General features: G+C 36.2%; 1 protein-coding gene across 2 annotated transcripts in view; it reads left to right on the forward strand.

The window, feature by feature from the left end:
* LOC119069335 (protein Skeletor, isoforms B/C) overlaps window positions 1-25,961 on the forward strand; it is a 64,902-nt gene that overhangs the window by 21,358 nt on the left and 17,583 nt on the right. For both annotated transcript variants that reach the window (XM_037173401.1, XM_037173402.1), the window contains exons 2-3: window positions 2,627-2,697; window positions 2,758-2,909. In XM_037173401.1, the coding sequence (XP_037029296.1) occupies window positions 2,627-2,697; window positions 2,758-2,909 (223 nt within the window). The remainder of the gene's footprint in view (window positions 1-2,626; window positions 2,698-2,757; window positions 2,910-25,961) is intronic.

The following is a 25,961-nucleotide window of genomic DNA, read 5'->3' on the forward strand; positions in this document are numbered from 1 at the left end:
TTCGATGAATTTTATACTTACGCGGAGTATTGTCTGAAGTTTCTTTTTATGGGTGCATGTAGCATGTAAAATCTATTCTGAGGCTAGGCAAAAAATAATTCATCTCCTCCTTTTGTCAGCACTTTTCTGTAACACGAGAATCCTGTTTTGATTGCGCATAAAAATCATTAAATAATGAGCCAAATGTTTGTGATCAGAAAAATAGATTACTAACAGACCTAGTTACACATAAATATAGAACAAAATCTAATGATTGTGATAGAATCTCCATTACTAAGGGTACTTCTCTTTTTATGATACAAAGTACTTGTGTCTATAATCCGTTTAGAGTAGATATATTTTTATTTTGAATAATAAGTACAAAAGAAGCATTATTATCAACGACTTGAAATTGTCTCCAAGGCAACACAGAACCCTGCATCAAAATGATGATGATGGGCTTTTCAGTGGAATTTTATTTTTGTATTTTACTCTATGAGTGCTTTATACACACACAAATGACTGTAATTTTTGTGATTTTGTTAAAGGTTTTTTTTTTTAGATTAGATTAAAGAACTCGTTTGACTTTCGTAAATTTAATGACTTTTTACCTATTTGCGTGAGAACCGGTAACGTTAAATTCGCAATCGTTTGGAATCATTTTTTTTTCGAACGGTGGACTAAACTTTAATTAACGAAAACCCAATGAACGTGACTTTCGATTGATTTTCATTTTTTTTAACGCTCCCTACCTTCTTCCGATTGTCGCATTAAATGATGATTTTTTTTTTAAACAAAACGTACAGTGGAAGCTGAAAGGTAGTGAAATTTAGACATTAATTTGATTTAGCTGTTTTTCAGCTGATCCACACAAAATTGTTTATGTGTCTTTATAAGGACGTAATAGTTACACGCGAGCGCGTAGTATGAGTAAAACCGTATAAAGACGTATTAGTCTGTTTGTATGAGTTAGTCACCTGAAAATTAGCTGAAGCAAGTTCATGACTAAATTTTACTGCCTCCCACTGTACGAACTAGTAAATGTCTCCCCTTTTTTTTAAAATGACGTAATTTATTAACGAATCATCTTCACAATTATGGAAATTACTATTTTCACTTATAATTACGAGTCGACGTAAAACGTGGAAATTATAAGTATAATTTTAGGCCTTCCAATGTATTCTCTCGAACCAGCAAAATTATTACTTTGTTGCACATAAAAGCAAGAAAAAACATTACATTTGCTGGTCAAACACTGATAAGTTTGCAGAAAAAAGCTGCTAAAAAACATTAAATTTACAGTGAACGACATCTCAAATGTCTCACTGTCAAATTTTTCTGAGAATTTTTTTGTGTCATTGCAAATTCACAATGACATTCTCTGAAAAAAATGACAGTGAGACATTTGAGATGTCGTTCACTGTAAGAAATAATTTTGCTGCTAAAAGAATAATTTTGCTGCTAAAAGAATAATTTTGCTGTCAAAAAAATACATGACTTCTAAGTGATTTCTACATACAAAGTATATGGAGAGTCAACGTATAATTTTCCAGATTTACGTCAACAACTGAAAATCGTAATCGCTATAATGCCAAGTGGCTTTATTTTTCTGAATGTCCAGTTGCTGTAATCAGTGACCTTATAAACAAATATTTACAGATTTCACCGAACATGTTCTAAGAAATCACCGCAAAAATCATTTCAAAACAAACGATCCTTTCCAAAAGATCTATACATTTCCCTATTCAAACGTGTTAAGACGTCAATTCCAAATCGTCTATTCGAACTACACACATCCACACATTTTCTATCGATAGCAAATTATAAATGTTAATTAATGATGACACACATTTTTTGTCGAGATATAATAAAAGCTGTGTTACGTTACGGAAAAGGAAATAACTTATATCCGTTTGAAATATATGAACTACATGATAACGTCGTTTGAGTAGTTTTGTATGCATTTTCGTTCAATGGAAACACATTTACTTTACGGGACTATTGAACAGACATAGAATACCGGTGTTATTATGTGTATATGTGCGCGCTTGTATACAATTTCAGTTCGTACATCACTGAATATCTATGACGAACAATTTATGATACGGTGAAAATACAACTCAATTCATGAACTTTTATTTGACCCAAACATTTGAAAATAGGTTAAAGCTAAGTCAGTGTCTCTTAGAGAGTTTTTCTCTGGATTAGACATTTGTGCCGTCTTTTATTGATTATTTAAGCCCCTCCCCCAGTCACCCGGTGTTGTCTGTTTAACTGTAACTGTGCGGGATGCCCGTTCTTCCTATTTTGCTGAACTAATGTTTTCCGCAGTCATCGAAAGTTGCAAGTCCTTGAGAGTTGCATATCGTTAAGTCCCCAAGAGGTGCAAGTTTTCTTGAGTTGTATGTGCTCACGAGTTGCAAGCTTGCAGCTCTCGAGTGTTAAAAATTATCGAAAGTAAAAACTTCACGAACGCTGTACTTCCTCAAAGCTACCATTAGAAAGTTACAACATTAACTTCGCGTTATTTAGGACTTCATCTTTACGCTACATATATACTGTCATTGTTGTAAAATACGAAAGAGAAACATTTGCCTGAGCAGTTGCTATCAATACGGAACCTAATGGAAACATTTTCTTTTTCCAGGAAAAGCTCCAGTAGAACCATATTATGGACGTTACATTGGACCTCTAAAACAATTTGGACACGGAATCAAAGTAGGAAATTTTAATGAACATTCCACGTAAATGTTGTAAACATTTTCATTATTTTTATAGGGTGACTTGTATGCCGTAGACGAGTCGACCATATTTTTGAAAGGATTTTCGTATGATGGTACCGGCCCCGATGCATTTTTCTGGGTCGGAAAAACGCCACGACCAAGTCCTGAAGGTTACATCATACCATATCCAGAGGAATATAACGGAAGGTGAATATTTATATTTTTAGAAAATAATCAGAAAGAAACGAAATTGTCGACTGAATGTTGTTGTTTTGGTTTTAACAATGGTTTCTACGGACATTTATATACATTATCAACTTTAAATTACATATCTTTCCTTCCATTAGATCCACACAAAAAAAAAACTTTAATAATGTTCCATTCCATCTACTTTTACTAATAACTAATAACGTACGCCACGTGTCTTTAACAATGAAATGCATTAGTCGAACGTTCGGCGTATAATAAACCCCTTGTTACTTATCCCGGGGTTGGAAAATCTCTCACCTCCTACTTTATCATATTGCATTCATATACCGCACGACAGAAAATATATATTTTTTCCCTTCATATTTTATTACGTGTCTACTGTGTTGATGTGTTTATGATTTTTGCTTTGCTTGGCAGACGATGTATATACTGACATTATATCATAATGTCTCTATGGCATGTTTTGTCGCTTAGCGACGTCACGATTCTAAATAATTATAATGACAATCGACGTTGCTTGTGCATACGTAAGGTTGGGACATACCATACCTTTGGAACATTCATGTTCCAATATTTCTGTTTTATTTTTAAGTTACCATTTGTTACAGCCGCAAGCGAGAGTGTATTGGTGTGAGGAAAAATACTATTCCCATCACTAGTGATGGAAATGTCACTTCCGCTTTATGTGCGTGCACCAACACACTCTTGCTTATTACAGTAAAATATGTTTCAAAATAGACCAATCAACATGTGATGTGTACTTTACTCGTGCTGCGAACTCGATATATGTACACACCTTGTGTGTATTGGAATATGTTGAAATTTACTATTAAAATAAAATTTACGGAAATTTCGAAATAACGTCAAGATAAGTGCGCTTTCTGTGTGTCGACGTCGACTGAACTATTAAAACTTAAAAAATATTTTGTCATTAAAACAGATCGAACTCGATTACGACTAATTTGATATAATCTTGAGATAAGTGATTTGAGAACTCGTAACCAAGGTATAAGACTGATGTTAGTGTAAATGTAACAGTCTTACATTCTAACTTGTACTTGGTAATGTAGCTATCATATTAAAAATTAAAGATAAATTCTACCACACGAGAAAAGTAGAGCAGATTTACTTAAACGAAACAGTCCAGTCTATCTGGACGTATACATGTATGCATCGTAAACGTATAATCATCCCGTAATATCTTTCAAAAAATCATATGTCGTACAAATTGAGTGGTGTGACGAAATTTCGCTCTGTCACCGTAGAACATGCAAAATTATCGTCACATTTCTTTTCGTTATAGATTACGCGTTTTAACTTGACGGAAACTACTAACGTAAGGATTTTCCCGTGGGTGGGAATTCGACGAAAAGGCGCAGAAATGACTTAGTAATTCTTACTTAGAGGCGCCGAAAACAATGTTTAAAAAAAGTCGAATTTACCAAGGGAGATTTGAAACACATTTTTCTTCCACTTCTGAGCCCTTTTTCTGGTGAAAAAACCCGCGTTTGTTTTGTTGTCACTTAATTTGATTTCCCATTTTGCAGAATAATTTGAAATCTTACCAATGGCATGCAATTTCTTGATAATTTTGCCATTTGGCAAAACATATATATGCAGTAATCATCTGCGAAAAACGTCTTTTCACTATGACTTACGTTACAATCAAATCTGAAGTGAATATGTAATAAAGGGTAGGACTCAGCACGCTTCCTTGTGGGACTACTGCTAGGATATGAGCTAGATATCCTAGATTTCTGACAATTTGGTACAAAGAACGTTTTTGTGGAAATGATTGGACAATTCTAATAAGATAGAAAGGAAAGTTTTGAAGGAACATTCTGTGTATTAGACTCTTATGCCATGCACTATCAGAGGCCTTCTCTATGTCAAATGTGAACAATCCTGTTGAGTTTTTCTTATTTAGAGCTTGTTGGATATGATTAGCTACCCTGAAAAGTTGATGATTCGTCGAATGACCAGCTCGAAAACCGAGCAACAAACAGAGGGATTCTTTTGAAAAACAGCCTACCGAAATCGGACGCATTTTCCAGTGGACTTTTTTATATGTGCCTAGAAAGGACTTCGACCCTAGAACCCAAAACCACTTTCAAAAAAATTCTTCAAAGCTTTTGTGACTGGTGAAAGGTGATCAAAAACCGAAAACTTGCACTTTTCTTACCAAAATTTCTCCGGGTACACGAGCCGTACGTGGTCTTGTGGGGTGTCATTAGAAAGGTAATCACATGTACTATTGAGCCGAAAAGAGACTCATTGGTTTTAAAATTAATCCACACTGAAATATGTGCAGTTGAAGTTTTCAACCGAAAACTTGTAGTTTTCTTACCAATATTTCTCCAGTTACACGAGCCGTACATGGTGGTGTGGGGTATCATTTGAAAGGTAATTTTATGTGCTTTTGGGCCAAATAGGGTCTTATGGGGTTTGGATGCATATGCGATGAAATATGAGAAGTTGAAATGTTTAAGTGCCCATATTTCATCGCATATGCATCCAAACCCTATAAGACCTTATTTGGCCCAAAAGCACATAAAATTACCTTTCAAATGATACCCCACACCACCATGTACGGCTCGTGTAACTGGAGAAATATTGGTAAGAAAAGTGGAAGTTTTCGGTTGAAAACTTCAACTGCACATATTTCAGTGTGGATTAATTTTAAAACCAATGAGTCTCTATTCGGTTTAATAGTACATGTGATTATAATGACACCCCACAAGACCACGTACGGCTCGTGTACCCGGAGAAATATTGGTAAGAAAAGTGCAAGTTTTCGGTTTTTGATCACCTTTCACCAGTCACAAAAGCTTCGAAGAATTTTTTTGAAAGTGGTTTTGGGTTCTAGGGTCGAAGTCCTTTCTAGGCACATATAAAAAAGTAAACTGGAAAACACGCCCGATTTTGGTAGGCTGTTTTTCAAAAGAATCCCTCACAAAGATGTTGTTGGTTTTAATAAACAGCCGTAATCGATTCAAAATAATTTTTCTTCCTGTAGTACCAAAACCGTCACATTCACTCACCAAATTTAGTACCGAAAGAGCAACATTCTCCCCTACTATTTTCTCTCAATTTTCATTCCCGCTTATGTCATTTTCGATCCTATCTTTATTCTTTCCCAAATGTGTCAAGTTGTTGTATGTACGCGAATGTAATGTTTTTAGTGTTTTGTGACAATGTATTCATAAGGATTGCTTTCAGCATTCATACGGACTGCTTTCGGCATTCATTCGGATGTCTTTCGGCATTCCTACAGATTGCTTATTTTTCGACATTTGTGAGAATACATGCACACGGAACGGACTTCTTTAGGCATTCATACGGATTACTTTCGGCATTAATATGGAATGCTTTTGCACCGGTATGTTGTTCAGTTTTGTTGTTATGTTTTGTTCGGAATGTGACTTTGGTACTCCAGGAAGAAAAATAGTATACAAACCACGGATCAAAAAGGTGTGTTTTAGACCACGGTGGTGAAAACGTCCTTAGTCTCCGCTCCGCTTCGCGTCGCTCCATCCCTGGACGTTTTCACCACCTGGGTCTAAAACACACCTTTTTGATCCTTGGTATGTAACATACTATTTTTCAACGATTTTGCTGATGGAGGTTGGCAGGCTAATTAGTTTGTAGTTGCTAGCACCTGATGTATCCTTAAGGAATGAAGACTGCTTTTGCAATTGCTAACCAGCCTAGTAATCTTCCACAGTTGGTTAGAGTATTTTTTCAACTGTGAAAGTCTGTCGTTCCACCTTTCCTTATTGAAGAATTTGATCAATTTGATCAATTTTCTTGTCAATGCTGAGGACATGGTTTCGCTGCCATTGTCGATTTTTGTAATTTCTAACTGATATTAACTTTAATGTCGTGTTGTCTAGAGTCGGCTAGTGGTCGACAGTCTTGTACACAGGAATGGTGAGGCTGTCAGCCTCTTAATACTTAATGAAATCATCAATCAACGACTTGGAATTTAAGTGGTACGGATCTGTCGACCTCCTGATTGTTACGCTGAAACCAACTTGTCACGAACTAAACGAAAACTAAACTAAAACTAATCGAAAACTTGGAATAAAATCAAAGTAATCTTTACGTTTTTGTAAAAATTTATATTGTGGGCAAAATTGAATTCGTGGATGGGAATTCAAAAGTCGCGGGTGGGAAAATTCCCACCCACGATGTTCCTTAGGTTTGTGGAAATTGTTGTTATTTTAGGACTATTACGTGGCTTGTTGATCCCTTAATATTATAACTATTCGGTTTTAATTTAGCGCTATAGAGTATAACTACTCTAAAAAGCAAATTTTACACTACACCTGACAAGGCTAATCATTTGTTGTTGTCAGCAATAAAAAAACGATGGCCTATAGGGATATTTCGAAACTAACCCTCAAATGTAATGATTTTTTGTAGAATTTTCTTACATTCTTAGTACATTTCGTCATAAAATTACTAATATCAGCGCTCTCCAGCTTCAAAGCGACATTTCACCGGAAAATAGAGTGCAAGGAATAAAGTAGCTAACCGAGGCTTTCTCAAAGATAAATTTTGTCTTTATAGTAAAAGTAATGTTAAACAAATGTAGTAAAAGAATTTGAGTTAAGAATGGTTGAATCAATGTTGCGGCTTGCCGTTTCCATAAAGTCGATTTTCATTAAAAAAAATTTAGATAAGACAGAAGTAAACTAAAAATTTATTGATAATCTGTTGTGATGAATCATACTTTCAAATTAGGACTTTTAAATTACTTTAATTTCAGTCAGTTCACACTGCAAACCCGTTTTTTTTTATTCCCAATGGTAAAATTGAATACTCAATAAGAAACTCCATGGATATTTGAAGGCAGTCCATCTCAAAATTCCCAATTTTAATTACTTCAATTGTGAACTTTCCATCAAAATAAGTTCACAATTCCAGATAAGTGTACCAGCTTACCCTCGCTCATGTCTGCCACAACACTGTACGGAATTTACCACAATTGTTCCAGTACGAGTTTTAACTCTTTCACTGGCAGACTGCTTGTTATGGCAAATATATACCTTGGATGTAGGTTCGCTGACAGGCGCGGTACGCTTCAACCTCGATTTCAACAAAATTGTATACTTAATGCATGGGATTATTACATGTATATAAACAGTATTCCGTATTAATCGCTTGTATAATACCAGATAACCCATCAATAAACAAATTTAACTAACAAAAAATCAATTTCAGTGTTGCACCCTTAAATTCTTGATAAAAAGAGTGAAAAACTTTATATGGAGATGATACCATAAGTAGTGTACATCGATTCTATATGTATAAGGAAGCACCCCAACTTTTCCGTATCTACCCTTTTCTTTTGTAGTGCTAAATACACATAATCCTCTAATGTATGTCTTATTGTCTGTCTGATCAGCATTTATTACCCCCAACAAACTTTTGAATTGTATAAACCGACTCAATGTATATAGTAGGTGCATAACGAAGAGAACGAAGGTGTCCCCCTTGGATGGACTAAATTTAATCGAGAGGGAATTTTTTTTTCTTCCTTTTTCTCCGTTATGCTATAGTATCGTAAACGTTATAATATGTTTGGTACAAAACTGATTAAATTTATGGGAATCACCCTCCGAATATGTAGTATTATAGCATCATCACTGGGGACTATATCATTACAATATATTGGTATGTCGCATTCAGTCAATTGATGAAGTTCATCATTGCGTGGCAAATAAATTTTGATGGAAAACATAATAATGAAGAAGTCGTTTTATATTGTGGACCAGATATCCGTATGAATTTGATTTTGGGGATGGAAACCCATTGCATGTTTTCGGAGTGGAACAAATATCATAATCGGTTACGTTCTTCTTTTTTTTCACAGGGCTCCGTTGAAACTAGTTTCATGGTTGTTGATTTTTATTACATCAGCGAATATGAATTTCCGCTGGAAAGTGTCTTGAATTTTAATAACGAAACACATACACCGTGACAGTGAAAGTAATTTAAAGATACTTAGAAAGGAATTAATTGGGCTTTTCGGACTGATTACAGGGATTGGTGGATAAACACTGAGTCTAGCGCTTGAAATATTCGAAAATGGAAACGTCCAGTACAGTGTAGTCTCAACTCTCCATGTACACTCGTAACAAAATAGAGATCTCTTGACACCTTGTTTTTCATCATCCAAAACACTACGTTTTTGTGATCGTAATTTCTTTGAAATTGTTGTATTGCTTCGATTAGACCAAAATTCTCACACAAATGCTCACTCAAGTTTGTGTTGTGCTGATATACACACGGTCCTGGCGAGACATAGGTGTACTGATGAAGCGTGATGCGCCGAAATCAGCATGTCGTTCTTGTATTCGTCATTATAAATGTAAACTGTTAAACGTTTCATTTTTAGCCCCGTACGAAGTACGAAGGGGCTTATAGGATTACGATGCCGTGTGTAATTGATGGAATTCGAAGCAGACGGTAAGGGCAAAGTGTTTGCCTATGTTCATAGATAACGAATCCGCAATAAAAATTTGGGCCGTCTGTCCGTCTGTCCGTCTGTCCGTCTGTCCGTCTGTCCGTCTGTCCGTCTGTCCGTCTGTCCGTCTGTCCGTCTGTCCGTCTGTCCGTCTGTCCGTCTGTCCGTCACGTCGATATCTTGAGTAAATCAAATCCGATTTCAAAAATTTTTTTTTTCCCTGAAAGATAGTCAAAATAGTGAGGCTAAGTTCGAAGATGGGCATATTCGGGTCGGCCCTTCGTGAGTTAGGGCCACCTAAGTGATTTAAGGTCTTTTGGTGATATTTATGGCAAAATAAACGAAGGAAATATAAATGACACGGCAAATGATAGGTATTGTCAATACCAATCCAGGAAAAAAAAGTTTTTTAAAATCTGGTGAGTGGACCGTGAGTTAGGGCCTTAGAAGTGAAAAGCTACTAGGGCCCTATGTGTATTTTACATAGAACTCAAGTAAATTTCATTCGTTTTTCGTAATTTTTGTGTCATTTGGAAGGTAATCAAAAGCCGAATAGAATGTTGGTGAAAAAAAAATTAAATTTGGGTCCTCGGACTAAGGCCGCTACTAGGGCCCTATGCGTATTTTACATACAACTCGAGTAAATTTCATCCGTTTTTCGTAATTTTTGTTTTATTTGAAAGATAATCGAACACCGAATAGAATGTTGTTGAAAAAAAAAATTAAATTTGGGTCCTTGGACTAAGGCCGCTACTAGGGCCCTATGTGTATTTTACATATAGCTCGAGCAAATTTCATCCGTTTTTCGTAATTTTTGTTTCATTTGGAAGGTAATCAAAGGCCGAATAGAATGTTGTTGAAAAAAAATTAAATTTGGGTCCTTGGACTAAGGCCACTACTAGGGCCCTATGTGTATTTTACACTGAACTCGAGTAAATTTCATTCGTTTTTCGTAATTTTTGTGTCATTTGGAAGGTAATCAAAGGCCGAATAGAATGTTGTTGAAAAAAAAAAAATTTGGGTCCTCGGACTAAGGCCGCTACTAGGGCCCTATGCGTATTTTACATACAACTCGAGTAAATTTCATCCGTTTTTCGTAATTTTTGTTTCATTTGAAAGATAATCGAACACCGAATAGAATGTAGTTGAAAAAAAAATTAAATTTGGATCCTCGGACTGAGGCCGATACTAGGCCCTATGTGTATTTATACTCAATAAATTAAAATTTTAGGTCAATTCGAAATTTGTGTTACATTTAAAAGGAACGTCGTACGGGGCTTCGTAATTGCGCTATGCGCAATTTTTAAGACGTACACATTTCATAAGAATTTTACTTTACCGACGTTTACGGGCGCAGTAGGTTTACGGTAAGAGTAGGGCGACGGACGAACTAGGGTCACGTACGCAATAGATGTACGGGTTTGTACGGGGCTCAGTCGCAGCAAACGCTCCGACTGTTCTGACGGCTCGTTTTCTTGTTGAAAAAGAAATTTTTCAACGAATTTTGGTCTAATCGAAGCAATACAAAAGATTTAGTAGATCGTAGGTTCTCTTAATTCTTCAAATCTGTAAAGCTATTGAAGCGAGTGGAGGTCATACAGATTTCAGTCTAAATTGAGTGATCTAATGCGGAAAAGTGCATAGAAGGAGGAATTCTATTGGAAAATGCAGAAAACTTTCTTTCGCCTGAATGAAACTAAGATAAGATCATTCAACTGAGGCTTAACAGTAAGACATGACCATTAGTAGCGTAAATGTTTGATTCATAAATTTGAAAACAAAAATTTTACATTTTAGAACTTAGATACTATCCATGCCATCAGTACGATAGGGGTAGCGTAGAGATGGGAGACGTTCAAAATTATCGATAATATCAATCGAAAGAAATTATCGATAATTGATTAATCATATTGTTATCGATAATTTAATAATTATCGATAATTATGAAAATATCGAAATTCGATAATTATAAAAATAACGATATTTTGATATTTGTCTGAAAATTCATGATAATATACTGATATATCGGAATATATCGATAAATATCGGATTTTCTTTGTGGCATCGTTGAAAGAAAGAAACAAGCTGTTGAACAAGCTGCATTTAGATCAGGATTCAGCACAAACGACCACTTACATGTGATGAGAACGCTAATTGAGAAATGCAATGAATACAAGATTGCTGTGGTCTTGATATTCATAGACTTTGAAAAAGCTTTTGATTCAGTGGAAACATGGTCGATATTGGACTCATTAGACGAGTGCAGAGTAGACTCAAGATACTCCAACACAATTCGATATGTGTACAAAAATGCTACGTCGTGTATAAAACTTCATAAAAGCACTGAAAAATTCAGAATTGGCAGAGGTGTACGACAGGGTGACACCATATCACCTAAGTTATTCACATCGATTCTGGAGAGTGTTTTTAAGAAATTAGACTGGAGTGAAATGGGTATCAACATAAATGGAGAGTACCTGAGTAATCTCCGTTTCGCAGATGACATCTCCCTGATGGCAGCTGATCTAGATCAGGCGCAAATTATGTTGCAACAGCTGAATGAGGAGTCAAACAAAGTCGGCCTCAAGATAAATTTGTCGAAAACGAAAATCATGACAAACATTGACGACGACAGAGACATTAAAATCGGTGATACTGTCATTGAACGAGTCGACAGTTATGTGTACCTAGGTCACAAATTGAAGTTGGGTCTAAACAACCAAATTGCAGAAATAAAACGTAGAATTGGTCTTGCATGGGCAGCGTTCGGAAAACTCAGGCTAATTTTCAAAAGCAAAATGAACAATAGTCTGAAACGTAAAGTGTTCGATACGTGTGTCCTTCCTGTGCTCACATATGGAGCGGAAACGTTAACGTTAACAAAAGCTTCCGAAAATAAATTAAGAGTGGCACAAAGAGCTATGGAACGGAGTATGCTTGGAATTACGCTCAGAGATAGAATGACAAATCAATGGATTCGACAACAAATAAAAGTCGTTGATGTCATGGAAAGAATAGCATCTTTAAAGTGGAGCTGGGCGGGACATATTGCAAGAAGGACGGGCGAACGTTGGACCAAAAAGATCATGAACTGGAGACAACCTAAAACACGACCTAGAGGTAGACCACCAGAGAGATGGAGTAATGGTATAAAGAGAATTGCAGGCGCAAATTGGCAACAAGTGGCAACTAATCGTTCGGAATGGAAAAGAATTGGGGAGGCCTACGTCCAGCAGTGGACAGAAACAGGCTGAAAAAGAAGAAGAAGATCGCATTTTCGGACCGAAATATCGATATATCGAATTATCGATATCTTGATAATTATCAAAATATCAATAATTATCGATTATCGATATTTTTTTGATAATTTTCGATAAAAAAAGTTGATAATTATCGATAATCTAATCATTATCATTATCGCCCATGCCTAGATAGGGGTCGTTTTTAGTATAATATAAATAATATGAAGATTAGAGATGAGTGTGAAATTTTTGTGCCCCGTCCAGCCCAAGTCTTTTTTTTAATACCTACTCATATCACGGTAGTCCTCAAGCGAGAAAACGTTTTTAGAAAGGGTACCCGAAAACACAGTTATGTTAGGAGTAAATGGACCTTAGAGAATTCAGAAAAAATGTCCTACCATATCAGAGATGAGCTATTTCGACCGTTATTAATCAAGTGAATCTTCTCATACACTCAATAGCAACAGTATACCTACCGTTCACGGACTGCATCAGCTTGACCTTAGTAATATCAGTCTTATGTTTGTGTTTATGTGCTTAGCGACTACACTTCTCATATCACACTTTTTAGCTGCGCATTAGTCAGTCATGTTTGTCATATCCAATCGTCAGATTATTTTCAGTCTTTGAGTGATATCGCCAAAACTTGAACCAATTTCAAAACAACAGCTCAGCGATCCGGGCAAGCTATAGCTCGTTTGAATCGTCTTTCAATTCTGAGAAATAGGGATCTTTTACTTTTTCTGTTAGTTTCCCATTTTCTGGGTGAACACGGGAAAGGAATAGCATGTCAATGGGTCATGAAAACAGTTTTTCTGTGATAGCTCGAGATAGAAATCTTTCTAAAATGTGAAATGTTGTAGGAATATAGGCCTCTGGCAGACCTTCAAAACGAGTATAATCATCGGTAAGGACAGCCACCCGTTCTGGACTTATGACTCAAAAAATGGTGAATGTTTGGACAGTGTTGCTGGCTTGCAATAGAACTTTTCCGCGGAACTGACTATAGGGTGTTGTAGCTGGACTTACCCTCTTTCGTTCCACGTATAATACACCCCAGAAAAATTGTGTTGCAAGCCACAAAGTTAGTCGAAGTAAAATGTCGCTCCAGTAGACCCATATGTTTCAGTGCTTTCAACTTGTTTTTGGTCGTCAAACAGGAGGGAGCGATGAAAATGTAATAAGCTGAATGAAAATTACAGGTTCAGCACAAAATTGTTCTGAACCGTGCGATCATTGGCCTTGAAAATGTTGCTTTCCTCCTACTTCGTAGTATGTGGAAAACATCATTTATTTGACTTCATAAAAATATCAGGAACTCAATTGCTTTCACCGAATATGGGCATATTGTAAAGCAGAGATGCGCATCGTTCATTTACAGTCAATAAATGGTCACCCAAGATGTAATTTGTACTTCACAAAAGGTCACGACCGTGAAAATCGAGTTTTTTTTTACGAAAATATTTTTTCTGTGGAGATTTTAACTGCTTTTAGTTAAGGTCTTAAGCTATGTATTCTTTAAAAAAAAAAATTGTGAAAAAACTGGATTTTTGACACATTTTCCATAGCTGGGAACGGTCGTGACCTCTTGTGAAGTACAAATTACATCTTGGGTGACCATTTATTGACTGTAAATGAACGATGCGCATCTCTGCTTTACAATATGCCCATATTCGGTGAAAGCAATTGAGTTCCTGATATTTTTATGAAGTCAAATAAATGATGTTTTCCACATACTACGAAGTAGGAGGAAAGCAACATTTTCAAGGCCAATGATCGCACGGTTCAGAACAATTTTGTGCTGAACCTGTAATTTTCATTCAGCTTATTACATTTTCATCGCTCCCTCCTGTTTGACGACCAAAAACAAGTTGAAAGCACTGAAACATATGGGTCTACTGGAGCGACATTTTACTTCGACTAACTTTGTGGCTTGCAACACAATTTTTCTGGGGTGTATTATACGTGGAACGAAAGAGGGTAAGTCCAGCTACAACACCCTATAGTCAGTTCCGCGGAAAAGTTCTATTGCAAGCCAGCAACACTGTCCAAACATTCACCATTTTTTGAGTCATAAGTCCAGAACGGGTGGCTGTCCTTACCGATGATTATACTCGTTTTGAAGGTCTGTCAGAGGCCTATATTCCTACAACATTTCACATTTTAGAAAGATTTCTATCTCGAGCTATCACAGAAAAACTGTTTTCACGACCCATTGACATGCTATTCCTTTCACGTGTTCACTCCGAAAATGGGAAACTAACAGAAAAAGTAAAAGATAACTATTTCTCAGAATTGAAAGACGATTCAAACGAGCTATAGCTTGCCCGGATCGCCGAACCATGGTTTTCATTTCCACCAAAATTGGTTCAAGTTTTGGCGATATCACTCTTAAAAAAACATGAAAATTTCGCATCTCTAATAAAGAGTAGTAAAGACAAACCACAATCAGGACGGCCTATTTTTCAGAAACTTAAAAAATAAAAAAAAATGTAATTTTTGGCATTTAATTTTTTTTTTGAAAAATAGGCCGACTGACGAGTCTTTCATCTCGGTATTTTCAATAGATTGATTCATTAGCTTCAACATTCACTCCATTTTGCTACACTGGACCAAACGTTATGCTAATCGTGGTTGTCGGAGACCACGAATATTGCGAATAATGTGAAATTTCTCGAAATTCGCCTAAGAGAAAAAAATTTACTCAAAGTCTACTCAGGACAAAAACAGAATAATAGTATTATGTCAAGGAAGTGTTAAACATAATAACAAAGTATGAAACCCGCTGGGCATATTTCCGGATTTATTGAAAAAAGCGTTAAGTTTCCATCTGCGAAAATGTCATCAATAATCAATAAATCGTTATCGTATCATCTTCGTTCATTTTCGTTAAATAAAAATAACAAAAACGTATACAAATCGTAAATTTCATTTCCTGTTCGAAATGGACTTCCATACAGCTTCTTCGTGCATTTAAACCCTTTCACAACAAATGGATACAACCATTTTCCCTTAACGCACCAAATACATTTAACCGAATCTTTCACTGTCACCAAAAAAACACGCTGGAGCAACAAAAAAAAAGAGGAAAAAGATTTGCAAAATTGAAATAATTAAATTAATTATCTAATCTCTTTAACAGCAAGGCATTTGTACGGGTGTTATAGAGCCATTAAATACCATTAAAACAAAATCCGAAATATAGTTGTTATTTCGTTACAATGAACTAATATGAGGGGATGTGGAACAGTGACGGAGAAAGAAAGGATCGTAATACAATCACATGAAATTCAATTTTCGTGATGTTCTTTATGGTCGAGGGTGACTGTGTGTAAGAATGTTCCATGCATAAACAATACAACGTTTACCGATTTATATATCATCAAGTACTACACGTATTATATAATGACATTAGACATAATGTGTGTGGCAACATGCGGTGAAGCTGTATTCAATACCATGCAAAACAGTAGACTATATTATATCCATCTATAAGGTAAAATGGATTATGCCCCGGTGCGTAGACGCGAGTTTAAAATATTTCGCAAGAGAAAAAAAAGTATAACAAAAACGAATGTACCACTCTCTGTCTCTGCATGTACTACCCCATAATCTAGTCGATTTCGTGAAAAACTTAATTTACATAAATCCACTTTGATGCTATGTCTGTTCTTATCTGTGTGCCGAGATCTATTTTATGAAAATAATGTTGTTAAATTGTAAAAATAATTACGCTAAGACCGTCTAATACACAACTGAATGGTCCAAAAAGATATACTTTTTTATGTGATGAAGAATTTTTCTTTTCTCGGTTTAACCTTCTCCCCAGCAATCATTGGAAAGATATATGTATAACGAAAACAACACACAAAGAACTTGTGGATTCGGTTGGCAAAAAAAGGGTGGGTTTTTATAGTGAATGCCGTATAAGCGAAAAAAATAATGGGGTGAAAATAATGCTGATGATTTGCGAAACGACGACTTTGATAAGTTTATTTAATCATTCCTCTGGCTAAATGTGATTTTCTCTTGTCATAGGGTTGACAGATGTATAAGCGTTTATGCGAAAAGATTGTATTGATGTATCTCTCTTCTTCTTTTTTTTCTCTCTATATTTTGCTGGTTGTCCCCAAGACAAAGTCAATATACGATTGTTTTGTTTGCACGATGTGTATGCTATGCAGTGGTATAGGATTCTCGATGATATTTGTTTTTCCATTTTATGATTTATTATTACTTTCGATTGGAAATAGTAGAGCGTGTGACGAACATGAGATATCAGAAATTTTGTCAGAGTGTCGTTTTTATTGCATTCGTGATGGTTGTTAGGAGATTTCGAACTACTTATTGGATTACTAAAAAAGAATAGAGAACGTCATATTGGTCGAATAGAAACGGAAAGTCCAACACAATCGAAAATTCACGATTTTTTTTTGACGCAAGATAGCTTTGCCGTAGAAAAGTCGTTTGTGTTGGACGTTTCTGTTCGAAGAATATGACGTTCTCTCATGTTCCAAAAAGCCGCACCGAAAATGTTTCACGAGACTCTCGAAATTGTTTAACGAACACGGATCCAAATTTCTAGAGTAAAAGTGCAACGTGATTACGCGAGAAATATATAGATACCTAAGCTGCGACTACTCATGCATGTGGGTAAGGCAGGCTTCTGTGGCTGTCTGTTAATTTTTCATTGAGATTCCAAAGACAGTCCGAATATAGGTTGCCCCGCCGTTAATCTGTAACTTCATTCCACACACACTCATTCCTCTTAATCGTACCTGTTATCCGATCTGATTTCTGTGAACTAACTCAAATTTGAAACGGATTCTCTACAACTTCATAAAATGCATACATCATGGTCTTGTCATCATCGTCGCACCTTTTCTCCTGTAGATATTTCTTTTTGATAGACCAAGGCCTAACAACGTTAGGTCAACTATGGAAATTGCACGAGAATTTTTTTTTTGTTTTTCTTTCAAAAAGAAATCTTGTGTTTTTTGAGAAGTTTTAAACGCCCTTCTTCCAGTCTGCGTTTTTCCAATACCTATAACATGGTGTATTAGTTTTTGCCGAACCAACTTCCTCCCTAAGTCTGGCATGCTGACAAATATTTCTTCCTGTTTTGCACACGTATAAACGGCTACTTTTGTATCGAAGCTGTTCTTGCTGTTATTCTTCGTTTCTCTGATTTCGTTCTGTTTTTAAAGAAAGACAACATACACCGTCAACTGGCTTTTCGCCTGACTGAAGGGCATTACCAACGAAAAATTACTTGTAATACAAATAAACTTTATCGGGGTACTAAATCCAAGACGCAGCCTAAAAACCGATTCAATAAGATGTCATTATTGTGGGCAGCGATCTGATGAAACGAATTATTTGTGTTGCGGTTGGGTTTCGAACCCACAACTAGCAATTCAATAATTCAATGTGAAGTCTCAACTTACACACTGCGCTATTGCGTTATTATAAATCAGAACGGAAGTTAGGGAAACGGATAAGAACAGCTAAGATACAAAATACGCGTGCAAAAAAGTATACAAAAATAAATTATGTGAATAAAGGCGTCCCACTAGTTCAGTAGTCATTATTACACGCCTTGAGCCTAATAAAGTAATTTGCACTCAATGTCATAAACCATTTCTACACTTTTTACATTTTGTCCGTTTTAACAGTGTTGATCAGCTGATCATCCTCGATGAATGTTTATATTGTGTTGCTTGAGCCTCTGGAGATAACAACTAGTGTATTGTTTCATGTCCGGATATGAGTAAATACAATAAAGCAAATTGAACAAAACCACGATACAAAATTAGGTCTATCGTTGTGGACTCACTAGCAGCTATTTTCGTAGCTTTTATGAAATGAAAAACAGTAAACAACCACTGTCACAACATAATAAATAAATTTAAATTACTGCACATTCCCTGTACATAACCGCGGTGCAGACACATACACACGAAAACTAAACATTTTAAAAAACATAAATACCAAAAAAATTCCAACACCAACACCGAAAATAAAATAATAGGCAACCACTCTACACCCGGAAGTTAATTACATGATTTATGTTAAACAAAATGCTACGTTTTGTAGTCGTTTAGAATTCAAATAAATTTCGGAGCATTATATAGGCGTTGTCATTGGTTCATTTCTATGCAAATTTCGGTACATGAATATTTCGATATTGTTAATTCGGAATAGGGGATAAAGTGGAAGAATGCAAAGCTATCAACTTGTGACTGAATTTAATTGACTATATATCGCCGTTACGGCGGAGGGATGTATGCAAACTATGGGAACTGTACAATCAGAACGACACATTCTTGTGCATTGTTCAATTACTTTTTTTGTTTTAATTAAAAATCTTGTGGAAACTGGTATAGTATGTAAGAAAATGTGTCCCACGTCCCAATTGTGGTTTCAGAGCAATCGTTGTCCTTAACTGAAGTTTCATGTACCACGATGGTCAATCAAAATGATATTCTAACCCTGCACTAGTAATAGACAAGTCAGCCAGAACATCCGCTCACTTCGTATTGATATATCCGTATCGATAACACACAAGCTTAATAATTGAAATTAATCTGTATATGAAACCCGAAACGAATTTATTTTAATACAAACTCGTCTTGTCCTACAACTGCTACGGTATTTTTTCGTTTTGTAAATCCCTGCGAAACAGAACGAATTTGCTATTCTCTAGCTTACAATATAATACCGTCTAAGCGATTTTATATCTTCAAACTCCCATGCAAACCAATTCTCTGTTGATCGTCGATAACCTCAAAACTCATTGGTTTCGATTTTATTTTTATTTTGATTTTACTCATGTTCTCGATACTTGTTCCCGTCGAACATAAGGTACAGGGTGTTCAAAACAGTGCGAAATTACTTGAACAATAAAATTAGAAACGGCTTGACATTAGGTTCTGGAAGAATAGGTTATGACAGTTTTGAACATGAAGGTAGTGACAGCAAAAATTTGCTAGTGGCTTCTCCATCGACAGAGAAGAGAACATTTGCAAATTTTGCTGCCAACTGTCCTCGTGAGTGTCTTAATCTTTCAGAACCTTGGTTCGACCATTCATTTTTTTTGTGGGGCTAGTGCTGTTGGGCAGGTAGCGTATATCACCAGTTTACACCCAACGTTTCACACAAAATATTTTACCTACACCTTTACAACAGTAAAAAAACTTGTCAAACTTGTCAGGCATAGTAATGAAAATAAAACGAGCAGAAAGTAATGACTATTATGACATAGGCATTATTCTACTATTATGCGAGGTGCGTCGGCCTTGTATGGCCACATTGCAGACTAAACGTTTACCATTTTGACTATACTCTGTGCTTTTTTTTTGTCAAATGTCAAAAAAAATGTACACAGTGATTCGCCGTCATTCACCCTGTTACCACAACCCCACGAAAATAAAAATCATTTTCCTTCTTAAATATATAAATTCGACAAAATACAAATCTCCAGAGAACAACATTATATATACTACTTCCTACTCAGAGTAATGTATACCCTGGCTATTGAAACGGTTTTATTCCATACGTTGAACAAAGACTTTATATAGATGTGTGTACTGTATTATACGCATTTGAAATGTGTACTATTGAGTGCCGAATTGAGCTCCCGAAATCCATGGTAAATCTCTGAATACACAAAGCAGAAGAATAGCACATATTCAAACACCGAAAAGTATATAAATGATTTTCCTAAAAGTAAAAATGGAAAAAAAAGAAAATTGAAGAAAAAAAAATATTTGAAATCTATCCGGTTTGGAACACTTACACGGAATATCAATTATTTTGGGTGTGTGGGAAAGTCTTTTCCATAGATTTCATTCGAAGAAACTGCTTCCGCTCTCCTACTAACATCGAATAAAGTTTGGAAGTGGATGTGATGATGTGAAAATAAAACAGTTTTAATGAAATAACTTTGTAACAGAATAATAATCGTCGATTCGGTTGAGAATATATAGTTAGCTGAATTTAAATTTTCATATCGATTAGCAGGTGGAAAAGTCTACTTCTTATTGAGGAAATTGTGACGCGGTTGTGTGATGAAATATGTCTCTGACCACAAAATAGTTAGTTTATATTTTCAAATTACTGTCATAAGAAAAGCTTTGATTATCGTGGCACAGACACTGATCCTCGATTTTCTACGGTAAAATTAAACGGGTCTCAACACAAGTTTCTAATTTTGGGTGGGTTTCGTCTGTTTCTTTCGTTTTATTTTCTCTCCACCCGTGTTCCATTACACAGAAATAGCGCTTGTCTTTACATTTTGTTGACAACATGTGGTTCAATGTGGAACAATTAAAACTTTAGAATTCTAACCAAGTAAAAACTTATGATGAGGCACCCTTTAGCGAGTTGAAAATTGAGGTACTGAAAATTTATAGAAACGTTACGAATGAAAGTCATTTCTGGAATGATGGCAATCATTGGAAATTTTGTTACTGTCAATTTGTAGACAATATGTGAATCATGTACTCCTTAGTCCTACTAGAATCCACTGAAGAATGGACACAGGTGTTCGAGTTTATGTTTGTCCAGGTATCAGGTTATGACCACAAGATTTATTGTTTGTTATTCACTTAAATTACCATTGTTTTTGGCAAAAGTTTCGATTAGATTGTAAACGCTATGCTAAGTAATCGCATCTTCAGAGTTTTCTTGAACAACAAAAGTAGCCGACCAAGGAAACTTAGCAACGGCTTCGCTCAGGGCAGTGTATGTGCCCCAACCTATTTCAACGTATACACAAGCGACATGCCTAGCACCATTTCCAGAAAGTTTCTCTTTGCGGATGATTTGGGCTTAGCAACTCATGTCAAAACTTTCGAAATGGGTGAAGAAAATTTGAAATACGATTTGGAATCAATGAAAAAGTACTACCGTCAGTGGTGCTTGTGTCTAAATGATGAAAAAACGGAAGTCACAATGTTCCACTTGGACAACTGGTCAGCTTCGAGAGAGCTAAATGTTTTCATCGATGGTGTGAGACTGACTCACAATATGTCTCCCATGTACCTAGGCTTACCATTGAACCGGACACTTAGCTATAAATTAGCTTTGGAACAACGGGCACAAAAGGTGAAAGTGCGAAACAATTTGGTACAAAAGTTGGCTGGTGCTGGGGCTGGGTACTGGGGAGCAAACGGTGACGTTCTGAGAACTGCCGCTCTCTCATTGGTGTACTCAGCTGCAGAGTATGCATCGCCAGTATGGTACAAGAGCTGTCCCGTGGCTCCATGTGCTGTCAAACATACAGCCACCACACATTAGGCGAAATTTGGCTGCACATAAGTAATGGAAGAAATGCATGGACGAATCCAGACCATATGAGCTTCCAATTAAATCTGACCTGAACAACCCTCCTCGGATGCGCCTTATATCACGATCACCCTTTTGGAGCGACACCGAATTACAAGTTTCAGATTTTGATGAAAATGACCAGTGGCAGAAGTACTGGAAGGATTAGATTGTGAAAAGCGTTGAATGCAACTCGGTGAAATATCTGCTTCCCTATCAAGTATCTAAGTTTTTTTTTTGTACAAGATGTAAAAATAATAAGTCGAAGCCGAGGTTCAAAGTACATCGTGTGTACGAAGTACACATTTAGAGACAAGTTGGGAACAAGAATTTTCCTAACTATTGCTAAAATATCGCGACTTCGTCGCTTATTTCCCACGTCGTTTAGGAAACCTCTCATTCGCTAAGAAAGCATTTTAGCATGCGTTAGGAAAATAACTATCCCAACAAAAATCTCTTCGAGAAAAGTGTGACGCAGTCTTTGAAATACAATTTCTAAAATGAATGATATCGCTAGAGTTGACGCTTTCAGCTTCGTTACGCAAAAATTAAATTTTACACACAATTAGTTCAAACAAGCTGGCTTAGGTTTTCTCATCATCTGCCAAATAATTTTTACAAAAAAAAATTTTGACTGGAAACAACCAAAATTTTACCAAAAAAATCTGCGTCGCAAAGTGGCAGATGTTCAGGAACAGACCAGCAAGAAAATTTATCTGCCACATGCGACGCAGATTTTTTTGGTAAAATTTTGGTTGTTTCCAGTCAAAATTTTTTTTTGTAAAAATTATTTGGCAGATGATGAGAAAACCTAAGCCAGCTTGTTTGAACTAATTGGGTGTAAAATTTAATTTTTGCGTAACGAAGCTGAAAGCGTCAACTCTAGCGATATCATTCATTTTAGAAATTGTATTTCAAAGACTGCGTCACACTTTTCTCGAAGAGATTTTTGTTGGGATATCAGTCGTTTTAGAAGTTTTAGAACACTGCTTTTTATAACAGTTTATACAGTGAACGACATCTCAAATGTCTCACTGTCAAATTTTTCTGAGAATTTTATTGTGTCATTGCAAATTCACAATGACATTCTCTGAAAAAAATGACAGTGAGACATTTGAGATGTCGTTCACTGTAACAGAAATTTGACGAAATTCGAAAATTTGACGAAATTCGAAAATTTGACGAAATTCGAAAATTTGACGAAATTCGAAAATTTGACGAAATTCGAAAATTTGACGAAAATCGACAATTTGACGAAAATCGAAAATTTGACGAAAATCGAAAATTTGACAAAATTCGAAAATTCGACGAAAATGAAAAAATTTGACGAAATTCGAAAATTTGACGAAATTTAACGAAAATCGAAAATTTGACGAAATTCGAAAATTTGACGAAGAAAGTAATTCTCTATCTGCCACCATTCAAGAAATGTCTCCAAAACCCCAATTGACCCACCCATTTCCAACTTTCGACATTTTTCGCAAATGACCTTCTTTTCTACTCGTAAAACTCTGAGACTTTGCCGAAGAAAGTAACTCTCTATCTGCCACCATTCAAGAAATACCTCTAAAAACATAATTGACCCACCCATTTCCAACTTTCGACATTTTTTACATATGCCCCTCTGTTCTACTCGTAAAACTCTGAGACTTTGCCGAAGAAAGTAACTCTCTATCTCTCCTAATCGCAAAAATATTAGTCCTTTCATCCTACGCTCGAGTAGCTCAAAATTTGGTCACTCTGACCACTCTAGCTCAACCAAATCTGCACCAATTTTTCTAATTATTTTTAGCCCCGTACGAAGTACGAAGGGGCTTATAGGATTACGATGCCGTGTGTAATTGATGGAATTCGAAGCAGACGGTAAGGGCAAAGTGTTTGCCTATGTTTATAGATGACGAATCTGCAATAAAAATTTGGGCCGTCTGTCCGTCTGTCCTTCTGTCCGTCTGTCCGTCTGTCCGTCTGTCCGTCTGTCCGTCTGTCCGTCTGTCCGTCTGTCCGTCTGTCCGTCTGTCCGTCTGTCCGTCTGTCCGTCTGTCCGTCTGTCCGTCACGTCGATATCTTGAGTAAATCAAATCCGATTTCAAAAATTTTTTTTTCCCTGAAAGATAGTCGAAATAGTGAGGCTAAGTTCGAAGATGGGCATATTCGGGTCGGCCCTTCGTGAGTTAGGGCCACCTAAGTGATTTAGGGTCTTTTGGTGATATTTATGGCAAAATAAACGATGGAAATGTAAATGACACGGCAAATGATAGGTATTGTCAATACCAATCCAGGAAAAAAAAGTTTTTTAAAATCGGGTGAGTGGACCGTGAGTTAGGGCCTTAGAAGTGAAATGCTACTAGGGCCCTATGTGTATTTTACATAGAACTCAAGTAAATTTCATCCGTTTTTCGTAATTTTTGTTTCATTTGAAAGATAATCGAACACCGAATAGAATGTATTTGAAAAAAAAATTAAATTTGGGTCCTTGGACTAAGGCCGCTACTAGGGCCCTATGTGTATTTTACATATAACTCGAGCAAATTTCATCCGTTTTTCGTAATTTTTGTTTCATTTGGAAGGTAATCAAAGGCCGAATAGAATGTTGTTGAAAAAAAATTAAATTTGGGTCCTCGGACTAAGGCCGCTACTAGGGCCCTATGTGTATTTTACATATAACTCGAGCAAATTTCATCCGTTTTTCGTAATTTTTGTTTCATTTGAAAGGTAATCAAAGGCCGAATAGAATGTTGTTGAAAAAAAATTAAATTTGGGTCCTCGGACTAAGGCCGCTACTAGGGCCCTATGTGTATTTTACATATAACTCGAGCAAATTTCATCCGTTTTTCGTAATTTTTGTTTCATTTGGAAGGTAATCAAAGGCCGAATAGAATGTTGTTGAAAAAAAATAAATTTGGGTCCTCGGACTAAGGCCGCTACTAGGGCCCTATGCGTATTTTACATACAACTCGAGTAAATTTCATCCGTTTTTCGTAATTTTTGTTTCATTTGAAAGATAATCGAACACCGAATAGAATGTTGTTGAAAAAAAAATTAAATTTGGGTCCTTGGACTAAGGCCGCTACTAGGGCCCTATGTGTATTTTACATATAACTCGAGCAAATTTCATCCGTTTTTCGTAATTTTTGTTTCATTTGGAAGGTAATCAAAGGCCGAATAGAATGTTGTTGAAAAAAAATTAAATTTGGGTCCTCGGACTAAGGCCGCTACTAGGGCCCTATGTGTATTTTACATATAACTCGAGCAAATTTCATCCGTTTTTCCTATTTTTTGTTTCATTTGGAAGGTAATCAAAGGCCGAATAGAATGTAGTTGAAAAAAAAATTGGATCCTCGGACTGAGGCCGATACTAGGCCCTATGTGTATTTATACTCAATAAATTAAAATTTTAGGGCTATTTGAAATTTTTGTTTTATTTGAAAGGAACGTCGTACGGGGCTTCGTAATTGCGCTATGCGCAATTTCTAAGATGTACACATTACATAATAATTTTACTTTAACTACTTTAACCGGCGCAATAGGCTTACGGTCAAAGTAGGGTGACAGACGCACTAGGGTCACGTACGCAATAGATATACGGGTTTGTACGGGGCTCAGTCGCAGCAAACGCTCCGACTGTTCTGATGGCTCGTTTTGTTCGATTTGTGTGGCGAATACCTTTCATTTGATGGGTCACACGCCCCTGCAGGTTTCAATACAGCTGAGTTACAGCTGAAAACGCGTTCCCGACCCTCGAAAACCACACTCAGAAACCACTTCGAGGCCAATAAAACAAAATTCTGGTTTTTCCTGGGGTAATGGCGTATCACATTTTCATTTTTATGCCCACCCTGAGGTTCCTGCAAAATTTCATGGAGATTGGCTGACTAGTTTCCGAGATCGACCGTCGATAGATAGACAGATAGACAGATAGACAGATAGAAACATACAGAGTAAGTTGAAAGATTTTGATTGTTTGAAAAACGTTAATTTGGTACATTTTCTATCAAAATGACCAACTTC

The sequence above is a fragment of the Bradysia coprophila genome (genome assembly GCF_014529535.1).
Source record: "Bradysia coprophila strain Holo2 chromosome X unlocalized genomic scaffold, BU_Bcop_v1 contig_26, whole genome shotgun sequence".
In the NCBI taxonomy this organism is placed as follows: Eukaryota; Metazoa; Arthropoda; class Insecta; order Diptera; family Sciaridae; genus Bradysia; species Bradysia coprophila.